General features: G+C 34.1%; 1 protein-coding gene across 2 annotated transcripts in view; it reads left to right on the top strand.

Annotated features, from left to right (window-relative positions):
- LOC115234499 overlaps window positions 1-18525 on the top strand; it is a 148297-nt gene that overhangs the window by 116807 nt on the left and 12965 nt on the right. For both annotated transcript variants that reach the window (XM_029805631.1, XM_029805632.1), the window contains one exon: window positions 5340-5652. In XM_029805631.1, coding sequence (XP_029661491.1) covers window positions 5340-5652 — 313 coding nt within the window. The remainder of the gene's footprint in view (window positions 1-5339; window positions 5653-18525) is intronic.

Here is an 18525-nt window from a genome sequence, read left to right as displayed (position 1 = left end):
GGGGGAATGACGAGATATTTCGCCGACCCGCCGCAGCGAAGTTCGTTCGGCTAACGCGAGTTCGCGAATTCTCGGGGCCGTCGACGGTGGCGATTTTTCATCGTTTCAAGTTTCGTCGACGTTTTTCATCGCCGCCGGACGATCTTCTCCCTCCACTCTTTCGTCGAGCTTCCGACGAGCTTCCTAAATCACGCGCGCAACACGGCCCGCGATAAGAGACACAGCTCCCGGAATTAGAGAGGCCAGTCAGGCACTCGCGATAAAAAAGTTCAGCCAGAGTTGTATCCATTGTTCATAGCGTAAGCCCAATGGGTCAGATATAAGTTGAGAAATTCCAACAAGAGTTTCCCATAGATTATTCTCGATTTGTCTATATGTTTGTCGTTCGAGAAAAATTGTAGATAGCACACGTGACACGAGTACTTAATCGATGATAAGATATTTTTGTGAATGTTAAATAATTCGATGGTTTTGATAAAATACAGATTCGTGAAAATCAGAAATTTGTAAAAATTAAAATATCTAAGCTATGAATGTGAATGCGTGATTAATCGTATTCTAATCGGAGATTAAAAATAATTTATATGATTGGTCGCTACAATAAAAAAAAAAATAAATAAATAAATCCAGTAAACAGATAAATGAAACAAATAATGAACCGGAGCGAGAAATGTAAGACTAATGTTTTTTAACAAAACTGGAACGTTTACATCCTTGATTTCTGCTTTAACGCGTATAATAAGAAAATTGTAGCGAGACTTTTATTCGAATTAGCACCGTTATTATCGCAATGGAGCGTGTCGAGGAAAGATTTCAATATTCCACTTGGGATTGGAAAGGCGACTGGAACATTTTCGCGAGCTAGTCGAGCGCATTTTATTAGCGTATCTTGAGTCGACGAAGCGGATTTGGCGCACTTTCTCCAATAATCTGATGACAATTGTAAATAAACAGCGTTGGGGATTTAGGATAATAACGCGCGTGTAGGATAATAACAATTAAAGAAAGAGTCCGAATTATTAGCTACTGTGCACGGTTCTTCCCGGATAAATGGAGTTCCACTGTACGTAATAAGCTCCGCTAGAGCTCTCGTCGAAGATCCCCGAAGTACAACTCGCAAGTAGTCGTCGAAGAAACAGAATGGAACGGAGTTGAAAGTGGAAAGGTATTTCGCGGGACGCACGCTGGATGTAATGCAATTAAGCGTCCGGTATTTTTCTTTCACGATGTACCTTCGTGCCGCGAAAACTTACCGGTCGTTCTCCGAAAAAACATGAGATTCATACGCAATTTTATAAAACTTGCTAACCTGCAATCAAATATGCCAACTTTTTATGGACAGTATTTTTTTACTAATAATAATAAATAATAGAATACTTTGTTAATTGTGCTCGAACCACGCTTGTATTAATAAAATCCGTGTCTCTTGCCAGAATAATTATAAATCAATTCATTATCATCGAAACAAACTGAAATAATTTATAAATTAACTATGGAAAAAATGTAATTAATATAAGCTAATGAAGTAATTTAATGTATTTTTTACACGATATAATATAGTAGCAATGTTTTTCTCTATAAATTCTTGGCAAAAACTTTCATAAAAGATTGACGTGCTTATTGACATCGTGAAAAGTGCGAAAATCCAATGTGCTTTGGCAACGTCAAATCATATGACGTTAATACGTCAGCAAATAAATAAATATCTCGCAATCGTTGCGAAACGTTTGTTCTGACCGGAACAAAGCATACCGCTCTTTATAAAAGCGTAAAGTTGAGTACGAATATGATGGCAATAAAAGGCAACGCGATAAAGTCGATGGCGAGAAAAGGGGTTAAAAATGCATCGCCGCGTGCTTCTATTTTCCTTTAAACCGCAACCGATTTTCGCGACTTCCGACATGCGGTGCGTCCCTGCAGCAAAATTCCCGCGCCAGTAAAACTATCGAAACTTAAGCGCCGTCCGCGAGCAATACCACCGCGCTCGTTTGACATACGATTGCGAATCTATTGCGCTCTCGGGGCTTATCTTCGGGGCATGATTTTAGATCGCAATAAATGTTTTCTTCGCGCGAAATGCGAAAATCTCGTCGCGTCACACCTCGACACGTTTCGCCATTTCAATTCACAAATAAATCGGAATAAATATAAAGTAAATATAAATATAAGTAAATATAAAAATGTTGTTATGTGTGGAAGTATACATATATGTGTATGTGTGAATATTTATTGGATAAGTAATATTTGCTAAGAAATTTCGTATTTTTTACATATTTATTAATTATACATACATAATTTGTATTAATAACAAAATTAAAGTATTTAATTTATCCCTAGCAATTTTTAAACAGGCATTTTATATTCTTTACTTGTATTTTGTAATATAATGTAGAAGAAAATGAATATAAAGAAAAAATATTTTATTTATTTTAGAAATGTAATGAAACATACTATCTCGCGCCAAGTACATATATCATTATGTTTTTAATGCTATACGTTATTATGCCATATATAATTATAAAACAAGCTTTGTTATCAGATAAANNNAGGGAAAATTATACCTTTATATTTTTAATCTAACAGTTAAATTAGAATCTTCACATATTCTGCAAATTCATAGAAGTGATTAATTTGAAAGAACTTAGCTAATATTTGTATTGTGCGTTTTTCTGTTACGAGATTATATCACCGATTAAAGTATACAAACTGAAAGGAAGGAGGTCTAATCTGTTTTATGAATCGCCTTTCTCTTCGATACAGTGTATTTGAATAACGCGATCGAATTTCTCATGGTTAAAGTCGCGGAAAATGAAGCGCAAGCCAACGCTATAATATCCGTAAACCTCGAGACATATCTCTCGCATTTTATTTTAGAGAAACTTTCGTGTTTCACGCTACGAACGACGTTGGAACGCCATTTGTTCTTTCCCACAAGTACCGAAACTCACGACGGAGGGTCGAAAAACTACCGGGCCGATCGCCCGCAGTTTACAACAAATAAACCGAGTGATTGTACCATTTTCCGCCACCAAAATATGTTGTCTCGTATATACATTGCTCGCGATTCAACATTACAATGCGCGTATATTTTTTTATTTATTTATCGATTTAATTTCTATTTTTTATCACGTATTTTTCAACATTTCTGGCATTCTCCTCTAATCTTTATAGATTTCTGTTCCGGATTTCTCTGTAAACGAGACGATAGGTTTAAATATATAGTTTAAAAGATGAAATTATATATAAATTCTAAAATAAAATTTTTTATTCTGATTTTTATGGCAAAGACATACAGAAAAAGAACGATAATTCACGGAGCGATCGGCAACGAATCGAGAAAAATAATGTCGGGGAACATACCGCGATTGCAAGCAATTTAAATCGAACACGCGACCGTAAGAATTTTCGATATTCTCGTTTCCAAAATCCAGAACTTTATTTATTACGCAAAAGCCTGGTATGCGTGACAGAGTTTACCATGCGCAGCCGTTCTCTCCTGGCGGAAACGTTTATTTTTGTTGGAAATTCGCGGCACGACGCCCGCGTACGTTCTCGCCGTAGGGTGCAGTATTTTTGTTCTCCCTTCTTTATATATATAGAGATACGTTCAGAGAGAGAGAGAGAGAAAGAGAATGCGGCGGCATTGGAGCGAATTTACCGTGGCTGCGAGTACAGGTACCGTTAAAGGTAGCGTATGCCATTAGACGTACGTAGTAGCAGATGTATCGCGAAACATAGGTACGTACGTATCGCAGCGGCAATAGCAGTCGAGAGTAAATATGGGCCAAAGTAGATACCATTAAATTCAGACGCGATATAACGCGCCGGAGCCGGACGGTTGCTGTTGCTACTGCTGTTGCTGGCCAGAGTCGGAATCGTTCGTCTTAAATTGCCGCCATTAAACGCACGTACGGGCGCGTAAATCCACGCGGTGTCGGCCAAGCCACCACGATTCGATTATTCGTCCTGTAATTCGGCTCACCGCTGTCTTACGTTGATGGGTGTTACGCTACTGCCGCGTGTTTGTTCATTATGTGTTTTGTTGTCCTGACGTTGATCGATCTTTCGCCGCGAGATTGCACGGGCTGTTTGAGAAAGATGCGTGCGTGCGGGCAGCACCGTAATTACGTGAAACGTATATCGTTTAATTAATCTTAAATGAAAATCATAAGAAAGTACAATCAAAGTAGTGTGCATCTCTTGTGATGCGAAATTTATATGTACGATAAATTTTATGAATAATAATGTAATAAAATGGAAATGCTTTTTTATAAAAATGTTGATAAGATAAAAAAATATTTCTAATAGAAAAAAAATTTTTAAATACGCATGTATAATTGTAATTTGAAACGCGCAACTCCGGTTGAAGTTTAAAATAATCTGACGCAATAAGGATGAAATTTAGCAAGAAATTTAATTGAGAGAAATTTAATTATTCTAATTTAAAATTAAAATGTGACTTGTTGGAATTAAGATGAAGATAAATATAAAATAAGACTTTGATTAATTTTTAATGAATGAAAATATTAACCACATAATTTTAATCCGATAAGCTATTTAATTATAAAGATTAAGATTCTTTCTAATTCCATTTTATAAGGAAAATCTCGAGAAATTATGTTTCCTTAAGATATTTCTTTAAGAAAGATCGATACGTCGAGATAAATTCTGTTCCAAATTGTTCCAAAAGTTTTAGCTTGCAAAAAGAGAGCACTAAAGTTTTTCATGATTCGATATATTCGTAAGCGTCGTTTCATTATCGTGAACGACCATTCTCTATGTTATGAAAGATTGATGGAAGAAGAGAAATGAGAACCAAGACAGAGATTACCGGTTAGGTACTTTTACGTCTCTCTTTTATTTAACGGCAAAGTCTTGATCGCGATCCGACTACCATCAATCTTAAATGATTCATCAGCTGATTCGATTAAATCTATCTTTTTCCTCGTTCGATTCGGTAAGTTCTTATTTTTCTTATCAAAGTCAAACTTTTTGTTGCTGAGATTTGATGAAGCGCATCTCGTGATTAATAATGAAATTAAATAAATAAGTATTAAATCAAAATACGAAAGTTAAAAATTATTTTACAACTCTATATAATTAATATCATTTATAATAAATATTTTAATTCTTTTATTAAATTTCTAAAACATGTTGAACTTTGTTAATTGTTAATTCTTTTTTTTTCATAGCACTGTCTATATTTTAAATCCATAAATTTTATTTTGAAATCTTCATCTCTCTCTAAGATATATCGTAAAGTTATAAGTAGAAAAAAGCTTTCTTTCTTTTCCGCAAAACAATCCGACTAACTAGTAGCATTTTGTTTTGTGCTTCAGAGAACCAAACTGCAAGTTAAGGTCTCTGAACGTGTCCAAGTGTCTTCTAGGCGGCTTGGATGCTGGCTGTTTAGGCGAAACCATTAGAAGGGCCCGTAATTTGGATGCTCTGAGGGCCGCCGGTGCGTCGAGACCAGCTGACGTGATGCCTTTGGTATTAGCCTTGACAGAAGCGCCGTGTCTCCAGTTACTGGATTTGTCCAGTCCTCGACTGGCTCTGGACGATCATCCCTCGAGACTATTGTGCCACGCTCTGGCTAGAAACACGACTCTGAAGCTGCTCAGTTTAGAAGGATGGACCTTTCGAATAGAGGTAAGTGAAATATTTGATTATATCCGGAAGAATTTTCGTATAGCTTCGTGCGTCAATTTAATAATTGTATTCATTATGCTTATAATTTATTGCGATACATTTAATTTAAAAAAGTAGCGATATCTCTGAGATAAGACTTGATCAAATTTCATATTTTAAACGAGCTCTTTCAGTATCATTTTTGATAATAAATAAGAATTTATTTGTTAACAATTAAACATCTTATATTTCGCGGAAAAAAAATTTGACGAAAGAGATCCGTTATTATATCCTAAGGAGAATAAGTTTGTACAAAGTAAGTGACCGGACCAGTTTAGTCGTAACATTATTTAGTTTCGTATCTTTGGAAGGAAACACAATTCGCGAAGACGGAATCGCGGGGAAATAAGGACAAACTAAAAGAAACGGATATTATTTTTTTTTTTTGTGCCGACGTGCAATCCGGAAAAGTACGGAACAGTAATGTTCCGTCGCACCTTCCTGCAACCGCAGAAACTCAATGATACAACCGACCACGATGAAGGAACTTAATTCTCAACTAGTAGTCGCGATAATAATGCATGAAAAGTTTTCGTTCGCGGGCTATATTATTAAAGATTTTTTTTTCAGGGAGTAGTAAGTTAAAACAAACACAATAATACCGAGGCGTTAACAATAAATAATCTCTTTCTTAAAAAGATCAATGTAAAAATGATGTATTTTTTTAAGATTAAAGGGGTGATTTAAATATTAAATATTTAGATACGTTATTTAAATATTGATATAAATTTACGCTAGAATTCACGAGTCTATTTTGAAATTAAAATTGTATGACACTTCCACTCCAGCCGGAACTCATTGGCTAGTGATAAATCATCCATTAGTATTAACATCAATACGACTGTAATTAATATTAATTAATTATTGTATTTTCTCTCGCTTACTGCACTCATCAGCCATTTCGTCGGGCGACACAAAATTGAACTGCATTTAAATTGATGTAATTGATGTGTTATTCAGCGATGTCCAGTGCCCTCCGTTCCAGTCAACAATAACAAACGGCGATATTTACGAGCCATTAGTCGATAATCGGCTGTAAAACAAAACATACTGAGTACTACGCGATGTTTCGGTGCGTCTGACGCTTCGATTTTTGCGTCGAATAAACATCTCTTGCGAACAACGCGCTCTTTTCACCCTACTTCCCTCCCCCCCCACCCCTTGCAATAACGATAATAATTAATATACCCCCAAAGTTGGGGCGCGCAAGATGAGGAGCGATTAAATAATTCCAGATTAACACGAACGTAGAACGTCGACCATGTTTCCAATGATGTAACAACGTGGCGTTCACCGTTAATCGTTTCACCACGAATTTCCGCCAAGCTCTCGCCTCACACTCTCGCTCGATACATAATATCGGCTTTCACACACAAACCTAACGAGAATCTCGAGTCGCACTTTGATTTAAATGCTTATATAGTCCTCGCAATCACGAATTATTTTAGAAGCATGAATTTTAAAAGAACTTTACATTTATTTAATTGTGTGATTTTCTTCTTTATTTAATATTTATTTATTTATACATATTTTGTCCAATAATTATATATTAATAATTATATATAGACTAGAACAATTTACACAGTTTTGTCTAAAGAGGCTAATTTTTTACTACACATATAGAAAGCTATTATATAAATATTTTAAACAGATACTTTACACTAGTAATTATATGTATTATTAATTTAGTTTTTGTTTTTTAATATATTAGATATAAACACAAACTAGTTTTTTTAATCTATTACAATTTATTAGAAGTATATTTCGTCAAAGTATCTAAGAAATGAGTTTTCTTCTGCTATAGAGTTACGACTAACAATAAATAAGTATTTCGCGGAATCTATAAAGGGAGATGTAAGAGGGAATCGTTCGCATCGTGAAGCAATATCGTCTCGATACAAAGCTCTTCAGTTAGACTCGCGAGTCAATATTGTTTCCATTTCGTTAAGCTTTGAAACGCCGGGAAGCCGAATGAGAGAGGTCGGTTCCGCGGTATGCGTTTGGAATCTGCAAAGCTGCACCCTTGGGGTGTACTTTCGAGTTTTCGAAGAAGTTATTGAACGCTTCGGGAGATCGACGAAAGGAACCGAGAGAAGGATGGCCTTTGGTCTGCCAATAGTAATTTCGTAGTTCGTAGCAAAAGGAATCGATTAGAACTCCGCGGTTTTCCATCGAATGTCCGATGCTGTCTGTCTTTTCAAATCAGACTCCTTAAGTTATATTTAGGCATCTTGTTGTAAAATATTCTAAACGACATCTCAAAATATTATTTTATGATTAATAAACAATTATTTAATAATTTTTTAATATACAGAATATTTTGAGCATGATTGTTACATAAAAGAAAGAGTTATACACATTTTTTTTTTCACACACACACATTTTAAAGTTTAAGATATTCATGTTTAAAAATGTAAACAATTGGTAAAATATCTCGAATGGTTAAAAAAATATATATTCCTATTTTTTAGTTATTTAATTTTGACAAGAAAAGAACTCGCGGTATCCGGGGAAAATAATTTTCCTTCCGCGAAAAATTCAATTTAACGAACTTGTAACAACATTTAACGTGCAGGACCTCGTCGCACGTTTGTCGCATATTTATTTACCCGGTGAATATTGTTTGTGAACCGCAAGCTTCCGGTAAACTTCCGGTTGCAATTAAAGACTTTCAAAGTATGCTAACGAGCGCGGTTGCTTCTGTCCGTTGTGCGACGCGACAAACTCGTGCGTTTAATCGCTCGACATTTAATCGCATTCATAATGAAATTCTGAAGCGTATATTTGAAACCGCCTTTCTAGAACGACTAAGGACATTGAAAATGCGGGAATGAAATAGAAAATCTAACATTTTTAGAGATGGCAGTTTTATTAATTAAGAGAAACTCTTTCTAAAATCCCATGCACACATGAATGTAAAAAATGTTAAATATTTTGAATTAGATTTAAATTATAATCTTTATCAAAAACAGAGAGAAAAGATCAATCTTCTTCTTTATTAAAAAAATGTGTTATTATCATTTTTCATTTGTGAAATAATTGTGACTCGAGGGCTAAATTTGAACACGAGATGAAATACAAATACGTAAATAACAACAGGCACCACTTCGCATCTCGAATTATATACAGTAGCCTTTTTAATCGCTGCTATTATCCGTCTCTCTCTGTCCTTCGCCGCATTCCTATCGGAATTTCTAGCGACGAGCCATTATCTCGCCACGATACGACTAGCGAGCGATAGGGAAGATCTTGCCTGTAAACAGCTGAAATTAGGACCGAAGGGAAGGAAAGACGAAAGAAGAAGAACGTGGCCGCGAATAATCCCAACAGTCACACGCTCTGCGAGCGGATAATTAATTATCGGCGATTCCACTTTGCGCTAAGAGAAGCGTAAAGGAAGGGTGGTCGCAGGGTGCGCGAGGGGTGGTCTCCGGAAGATGGCTCGAGTATTGTTTAGACGCTCACTAATTACGGAGCAGTCGGCTAGAGAGCTCGACGCACCGAACGGAAGCGGCACTGGAGATACCTTCAATTTATTTTGCTCTTACGCGGTCCGGACCCCATTGTCTCAACTCGTTTATTAATGGCGAAACTACTCCGTGGTCTGTTCGTAAGGATGGATCTTTAAGTGTGCGTTTTTAACACCAAGAGAATTGAAATTCATTTTTGTAACACCTATAAATATCCTAAAGTTTCAGAGAAATCTATTATTTGTAGATTTGATTTGTTTTTTGTATAAATCCTAATTCGAATTTTATTTTGATATTTTTATTTAATCTTATGTTTGTTTCTCTCTGATTTTACATATTTAAATTAGTTTGATATCTTTCGAAAATCGATTCGACAATTTCCTCGAAATAACTGTACTTAACGATAAGGAAAAAAATAATCGCACAATTCATATCGACGGTACACACTCAGGATTTATCCTGGAACTCTTTTTGTGGGGAGATACAAGATATAAACTCTCTCTGCTTCTCGAAGAGATTATTCAAATCTGAGGATGAAAATGCGAAGACACAATTCTCCCGCGGGATTTTTTATAACCCTCCTGAATATCGCTTTGTGATAACCGATTGTTCCGTCGATGGCGGCAATTTTTTCGCTCATCCAGATTTAATAGCAGCAGGATTATCGCGAAAATGACGAGTTTTCTATTCACGCACGATTTACTCAAAATATCCAGTCAGTATATGCATAGCTTTATGCCTTTTCAAAATAGGTATGTGACGTGAACTTCGGAAAACTATTTGATTTTATTTCGATAAAGAAATCTTTAAGCAATTCTCAAGGAATATATTTTTGTTTTAACTAAAATATTTCAAAACATTAATAATTTCTAAATTATTGATGAAAAAGTTTTTAAGATTTTAGGCGCAATTAAAAATAACAATATAAATTATTTCTTTCATTATTTACAAAAAAAAAAAGAGTAAGCTTTTTCTCGGAATTTTAATTAGAGGCTCAATTGTCAAAATATTTGATATTAATGTTGAATATTAAAAACTGTCTTTATCGAAGAATATACGCCATTGAGATTTAAGATCGCGATGCTTTGTATATAATTATTTAAATACAGCGTTAAGTGCAACTTGTAATAATTTACCAATATAATTTATCATTTATAATAATTTATCAGTCACATATCTTTCATTCATTGCAGCTTGCATTCGCGATCTAATCATTATTACGCGTGACCATTTCATATAACTCGAGATAACGCTCAGATTTTAATAAACGCCGTCCTTCGCACTTCTCACAGTTATTCTCAGCCGATTCTTATCCCACGGATTGTCGCTTCCGGGATTAGATGTTATTCAAGTGCGCCATTTCATTTTCTGTCGTAACGTATTGCTTGCATTGTTCATAGCACTTCGTTAATTTTCTACTTTGCTTTTACGACCCGATTCCTACTTTTCTTTCTTGCTAGATGAAACAGAAACTTTAACTAGAACCGTGTCACACTTTTTGCCACTTTCCTTTAGTACATCTGACTGTTTAATCTGAAAACTTAGAGAAACCGAACAAGCGAATATAAAATTATGTTATGACGGAGAAAGAAGATACAATAGAATTAATTATGATAAAATTAACAAAGCATTCATAATATAATATAATATTGTAATGTAATCGTGATTGTAATGTAATTCTATTTACAAAATAGAAAGAATAATTTTAATAATGAATTAAAAATATTATTTTGAAAAATGTTACAAGTAATTTAATATTGCAATTATAAACAAAACATCTGCAAAAGTAGATAATAAAGAGAGAATATTGTTACATCTAATTTAAAAATGAAAATAGTGAGTTATTTTTACAATAATGTTGCACACACACAAATCATGTTTTGCAAAACTCGCCCATTACATTTCTTACAAAGGATGCTTTTAGACTTCTTTAAACTTTAATGTACGAGCTTCTAGTTCTTTCGTGTTTTTAAGATTTAGAATGCTTTCTATATAACAAAAACTTAACAAAAAGTTCAATGTTACTCGTTTCACGGTAATTCTTACAACAGTTTATCATTTAATAACACGATACGAAACTGCTAGTGGAAAAAGAAAAAAATTGATTAGAAGAGGAACGAGAACAGAAAATTCAGGAGACAGGAAGAAAGTAGTATTTATATGGTCGTTGCACCTCTCTTGTACCTTGTAAATGCGAGACTCATTTGCGAGTCTCGTCGTAATCGATTAATCACGCGTATATTTTAGCGCTAGCGTCCTTAGTTCATATGCGCGTAAAAATCATAAGGTATATATAAAAAAATGAAGGAAAAACTAGCTGACGCGCGATTATCGTAAACCGGAATCGCTTCTTCTTGCTCGGTTTCTTCCTCCGTTTTCTGGCCATTCTAGCTTATCTCATACTTTACTCTCTTTTTTCTTTTTATCAAATAAGATTTCTCTCTTCTTCTCAATTTTATTCGGAGGCACGCGGTAATTCTTTTTTTTATTATTTTCCAAGATGCTAAAATGCAAGATCGCTCGCATATAAAAAGTGATCAATGATTGGATCGATGAGAAAATAATATGCATATATTTGCGTCTTCAAAATATCCATTAAGCATTTTTATCTAACAATAAGTTCTAAAATAATAAGAAATAATTTATTTTAAAATACACAATTTGTGTTAAATATAAATTTAGATAAATATAAGTATATAACAATAAATATGAAAAGAAATATAAATATTATTTTTTAATAGCAATAATAAGACACATTTAGAACATTGAAAGCTTCGATAAAAAAAAACAAAATTTAATTTTGTCAAATTTTTACGAAAAGAATTTTTGTTGTTTTGATATTATCGAATTTTTAATTACCGACAATTAAACTCAATTTATAACAAACAAATGGATTTTTAATGTAATCTAATATATATATAACACAATTTTACTTTTTTATTTTTTTGTTTATTATTTTTTAAATTAAATTTTCGAACCGCGCACGTACCATTAATTTCTTGACATACGCGTTAATTACTGCGTCAATTATCGCGTGATTAAATAAGGGGGATAATAGGTTGAAATGGGTAAAACGAAAGACTGCTGGGAGGCGAAAATTAAAGTATCGATCAAAAATATAAATCCCTGACTGAGATAAAAGGGAGCGCGACAGCGTCGAAGTGGGAATGGATATGAAAACATTCAAGCGACGTGGACGAGGAAATAAAACACGACAATGAATAGAATATCGAAACGGCACAAATGGGATTCAGCAATATCAGAACGACGAACGTATACATTTCTGAAAACATTCTTCCTATATAAAATGTATACATATATATTCTCTTATTTACTTGATATATCAGACGCAAAATAAATATATCGTGATTTTTCAAAGAAATATATACTATATTTACAAAAAGAAATAATATTATATATATACCGTTTATAAAAAATATTTGGACTTTCTACATAATATATAGAGAGAGAAGATTCTAATAAATTATCTATGCCTGAGAATTTAACAATCGCTGATCATTAAAGAACAATATTTTTATCGCAGAAAACAATTACATTAAGAAACATTTCTTTAACAAGAACAGTCGGAAAAGCTAGCGAGACAACAACTTTCTTTGTCGTCGAGATATTCGGCGTTCAACGAGGACTGAATGAATAGTCGGAAGGAAATACGACATTAGTCGATGGGTTTCTGTTGTGAGAGAAAAATCCTGCCTACACAGTTTACGCATCCGACCATAGACAGCGCGATATATAAGTATCATCGATTTCCGATTTTCTTCCCGATTCTCTCAAGCACCACTTTGATTTCAAACCATTCAATTTACCATATAGAATTACGCTCACATGAAACGGACTTAGCCTTTCGATACTGTAAAATTAGCAAAATTATAATATGGTGTACATCAATGTAAATATTTTAATTCGAGTACAAAATTTAACATATTTTTTCCCCTGCTGTACAATATCTTTTTATATAAAATAATATACATAGAGTACAAAAAAGTAATGGTTTATATATATATAATGTGTAACATAATATAACATAATAGGCAATTTTGTAAAAAAGGATTTTGAATCTTCAGACAGCAAACTATTGCAAAGTAGCTTAAATTAGGGTCGTAAATTAGGGTCGTAAAATTTAATGCACTAACGATAAATCGTTTTTATGCTGCACTTTGTTGTATAATCTTTAATGATTATCCTCCTATATTTACCGATCGTTATTTAATTAATTCGAGATGAAATAAATCGAGTAAAATTACTTCGATCTGATGTGGCGGAGTACCCTTAAGTGATTTTCGTCGTAAAAATGCGGAATAAAGGAGCCATAAAGCGTGGCAGTAAATACTACATCGTCGAATTAAATCGGCGCTACCATCTTTCCATTACCCGGAATCGCTTTGGTAGAATTGGCCGACTTATTTAAATTTAATGCTGACCCATCTGAGATTACTCGATACCATTAACCTTGAATTGCATACGAATGATTTTGCTAAGAATGTCCGTAAGCAAAGTTCTCATTGAAAATTTTATAAATGCAACAAATTATAAAAACATAATATAAAAAAGACTTTATATTTTGAGCAAAATTTACTTGCAAAATAAATAAATTTGTATATATATTGTGTTGCATTGTAGAATATTAAAATTTCACGATATTCATTTTCAATATATCAATGTAATTATGAATGATACATATACAGGGTGTTCCAAAAAATTCAATATTTATATTGTAGATAGGACACACCATACTGACAATGAATAAAAAAATCTTAGTAAACGTGACGTGAGAAGAAGATAATCTGTCTAAATCTTTATCTTGATATTTACCGAAGATGTTCCACGCTGACATTTTCAGCACGGTACAAAGTACTGTGTAATCACCAAATCGCAAAGATCCGCAATCGCCGGTTGATGACAACTGACTGATTGCCGGTGAAATCTTCTGTTATGAAATATGTATGGAAATTGAATGAGGACATTTAACACTCGGTTTATAAACATTGAGGTAAACATCGCATGCGACACGTAGAAGCCAGTAAATCTCAATCATGATGCTACATACAAGAATGTTTATATCTCAGAAACAGTTGAGCTTACGACCTATGTTTACCAAAGTTTTTTTACTCAGTATGGTGTGTCTTATCTACCATATAAATATTGAATGGTTTTTTTTTAACATCTTGTGTAATGGAATGATATGCCTCTAATATTTTTTGATACTTTATGCGATTATAATAAATATTTTTAGTTTTGCTAATATTACGAAATAAAAAGTCTATGTGGACGTTCTCACATTTTGTCACGAGAAAAAATATTAGCCGATCAAAAAACAAATCGTGCAATTAATAAAGATCTCTCTGTATAAAAAAGCATAATATAAACCGAGCAATGAGTGACGCGACCGAGAGACAGAAAACGGTGAATAAAGGCCAGGACGTTTGCATCGACTTATTTAAATCCGATGTCGACTCGAAAGAGTAGTAAGCAGAGTCGCGCCGTAGCTAGAACCCCATCTTCGGTCGCTATAAAATACATTTCTGGGACGAGAGAGAAGCACGGGCTTTTCCCATCCCGCTCGCTCGGCGTGTCGTCGGTAATATTGCTCGCAATAAATTACGCGGTCCTCTCGCCCAGCATCCCGACTGCCTTTCTCTCTTCCTCCTTCTCTCTTTCCCTCCTCGTCGCGGAATCCGCCGCATCCCGAATATCCTCCGTGACGACGATCCCGGTCGAGACTCGCGGACGACGTATCGCCAAAAATTTCCATGAGAATGTCGAGTCAGCTGACATATCTGCTGCCTATCCTCTTCGTCTCGGACGTTAAAGAATCGCGCGCCGGAATTTTAACTCTTTAAACGTGCACGCGCGCATCCCCGAATACCTAAACCTAATTGCATTTTTATATATATATTATTATATTCACCATATCGTATTCGTAATTCTTTCATTCTCAAGTTTTGAAAAATAAAGAAAAAAAATGTTCTTTTGCGAACTGTTGACATGCTATTTTTCTGATGAATATTGCGAAAGTTTTTGGAGCTACGAATGATTGAAATTTTATTCTTGGGATACATTGCATTTTTTTTTTTTTTTTTGTCACGCTTTCATTGATCAAAAATCTTTTATTTAAAGGAAAACATTGTACGACTAAGAATTCTCGCATGCTTCTCTGATTTTTTTTTTTTTTTTTTTTTTTTTTTATATAATCACTATTAATTATAAACATTAGATTAAATAATATACATTGACATATCTAAATTGTATCCTCGGTTTACATTCTTACTCATAAATATTGTCTATTTAAAAATTTTCAATATAATTTGCTTTCCCAAAACTATTATCTACAACTTCTTCATGTTTTATAAATGTAACGGAAGTTTAAATACTTTTTTTAAATACTCTCGATGTCTATTACAAGCAAAATTTATTCACGATGTCTAGGATAAAAGATACTGTCTTCTGGAATCACCAATAAAATATAGCTATACGAGACCAAGACGTTATCTCGAGATTAGAAGTCTTTGTCTCGAATCACTGACCGCGCCATTATGTCCATCCTATACTTACAACAGCTTACGTTCTATTTTAAGCGTCTGCCCTTAACCGCCACACCCGGATCCACCCTTAACGCGTATAAGCTACCCGGATGTTGAGAATAAAACGTACACGCCGGTCCAAGCGTATAATTCGCGGAACATCGCGGATAAATTGCACAACCGGAAAATATCTCCGGCCGTTCACTGATACCGCACAAAGGGGTAGATTTAATATAACGAGCTGAGGGTGTAATTATAAACAATGCAGCCTGTTGGGGCTTTTAGTAATCATCCCCATATCACTGGCCGGTACCATCTATTCTGCACATCATAATCAAGGCCGGCGATTATCATTCGAAAAGAGCCGTCAGGGACAGAATTGTGAACCATAAAGATCTGTGCGTATGTGTGTGGGAGGGGGATATAATATCGAAAAGTTCTAGATAAATAAATCATGTTGAAAAAGTAAAATGTCTAATAAAGATAATGTTTTTGTTCTTATTATATTGTTATACTATATTCTACTATTATTATAAAATTCTATTTTTTATTCTATTTATAAAAAATCGCATCTTTTTATTATAATTTTTAATACATATAATTTTATATATATAAAATTGTGAAAACACTCCCTAACTTGCTTTAGAGTTTTTTTATTTTAATTTACGTATCATTAATTATTACGGGCCATAAATTTACTGGACAATGAAAAAAAATTCTGGACCATCGCCAGCATTGTTCACTTCCTTCTAGAGCACTGAGGGACCGAGACTTGATGTGTTCGCGAAATAAGTCTAACGCGTCGAATATAACTGGGCGCGAAAGGCGAGACGATGGGGCGAGATTTAATATTTTGTGGCCGTATATTAAATCGCGTCGGCGTGGACAATGCTGAGGTCGGCGACCCTTGTATGAATGCGAATATCCTGATAAAATTTAACGGGCCAGTTGCACCTGCAACGCGGACTCGCCTTTTCCGCCGCTTTTCCTTTTCATACGCGGTACACACAAAGTTGACACACGGTGTTTGCGTCTGACGCCAGTCTATAGAAAACGCGAACAAAGGAATTGATTACTTTAGCGCGACGTGTAAGATACGAGGTGAGCGAAACGCACAGCCAACGGCATTTTCTCGTCATAACTTACGGCTTTCGCGATGAATTTGTAGCCGAGGCTTTTCTCAGGGAAAATGTCGCGCGACATCTGGCTACGATGTAATTTATCGTAGAAAATTAAAGTGTTTTCAGAAAATAGGCTTCAAGAACGAAAATTAGTAACAAAATCGTATTCTCTTTTATCAGTTTCAACAAATCTTTAATATGCTTTATGTAAAAAAATACTGCTTTGATAAATAAAAATTTTTGCTAAAAAGAAAAAGTCAATTATAATTTGGTAAAATTACTATAAAAAGATATAGTTATAATAGAATCACTTTATTGATATAAAAATTCTAAAATAATATAGTAGGAAAAATCGCGTATCTATACAGATGTCTAAAACTAATTTTGTTAATGTTACGATGCAGATACTATTATATATTATTACAAACTAACAAGAAGATAATGGAAAATAATAATTGAAATAATTAATTACTATGTTATCAACGAAATAATAATCGAGATTTTTGACTGTAAGTAAAATTGGGAAACAAATATATTTCTCGTCAGTGACAAGCTTATCATGCGACGTACAGAGAAGCTACGATATTTAATAATAATGCGTCAAAATTACGTCGATTTATTGGAAAGGCAGTCGCGGCATTCCGTGAAGCTGTAAAATAATTTGTAACCGGCGAAAAGAGAAAATTATACGGCGCTTTTGCCGACGCTCCGCAATTAGCGGGAATCAATTTGCGTCGGAAACTATTAAACATCGCTTTCTTCCGTCCTAATTTGCTGGCATTATTCGCTATCCCATCCCGACCCCGAAGACACGTCAGGCCATTGTGCCGCGTAAAATGCTGCCAGCGCGAATAACATAAATTATGAAGCCGACACGTGTCACCGATAATCAACAAACCGAAAAATATATATGCGCAACGCGCTGTAATTACCGAATGAATTCTCGATTTACAGAACTGATTTCATTTTGCGCGGCAGATCACGTGGGTGAACGTAACATATTTTCACAGTTAATTAAAATTGATTCTTTCATCTCCAACTGCTTTCTAAAAAAAAATAAATATTAAATATTATAAATTATATAAACTCTCTGATATAATGTACAAAAGAATTCGATTTTTCTCCTCCTCTTTCTTTTCCTTTTCTTTCTTTTCCTTCTCACTCTCTTTCTCTCGTCCTACAAATGTGAATTATATTTATAACATTCTTTAATACATGCTTTATATATAAATATACATGTTTGATATAAATTTAATTTTATTTAATTTGTTATATGGTTCCAGAGAACGAAAATGCATGTAATAAATTCGAGTATTTGAACATTTTTTATTGAACATTCTTTATTTATTTGAATATTTTTGATATTTGGCGATTTAGCTTTGTAGAAATCAATGATTTAATATAATAGTAATTCGACAAGTTGCGAAAAAAATTTGACAAATTGCATTGTTTCCATAATTTTGTATACAATTATTGGTAATGCTGTCTAATTTTTTCATATATCCAGATGTATAGATTGGATCACCTATTCATGTCGTGAGACGACCCGATGATAAATTCGACTTGCTCCGTTATTCCAATCAAAGCACCGTTGAATGATAAACTTGATGTGATTTTTTGTAAATTTTTTATGCATATTTGGATTTTATCTTCTCGGTCTAAAATTAAAATATTTCCACTATATTTTTTTCACATCACACT

This window comes from Formica exsecta, unplaced genomic scaffold (genome assembly GCF_003651465.1).
Source record: "Formica exsecta isolate Colony F162 unplaced genomic scaffold, ASM365146v1 scaffold2, whole genome shotgun sequence".
Classification (NCBI taxonomy): Eukaryota; Metazoa; Arthropoda; class Insecta; order Hymenoptera; family Formicidae; genus Formica; species Formica exsecta.
This window is presented reverse-complemented; position numbering and strand designations above follow the sequence as displayed.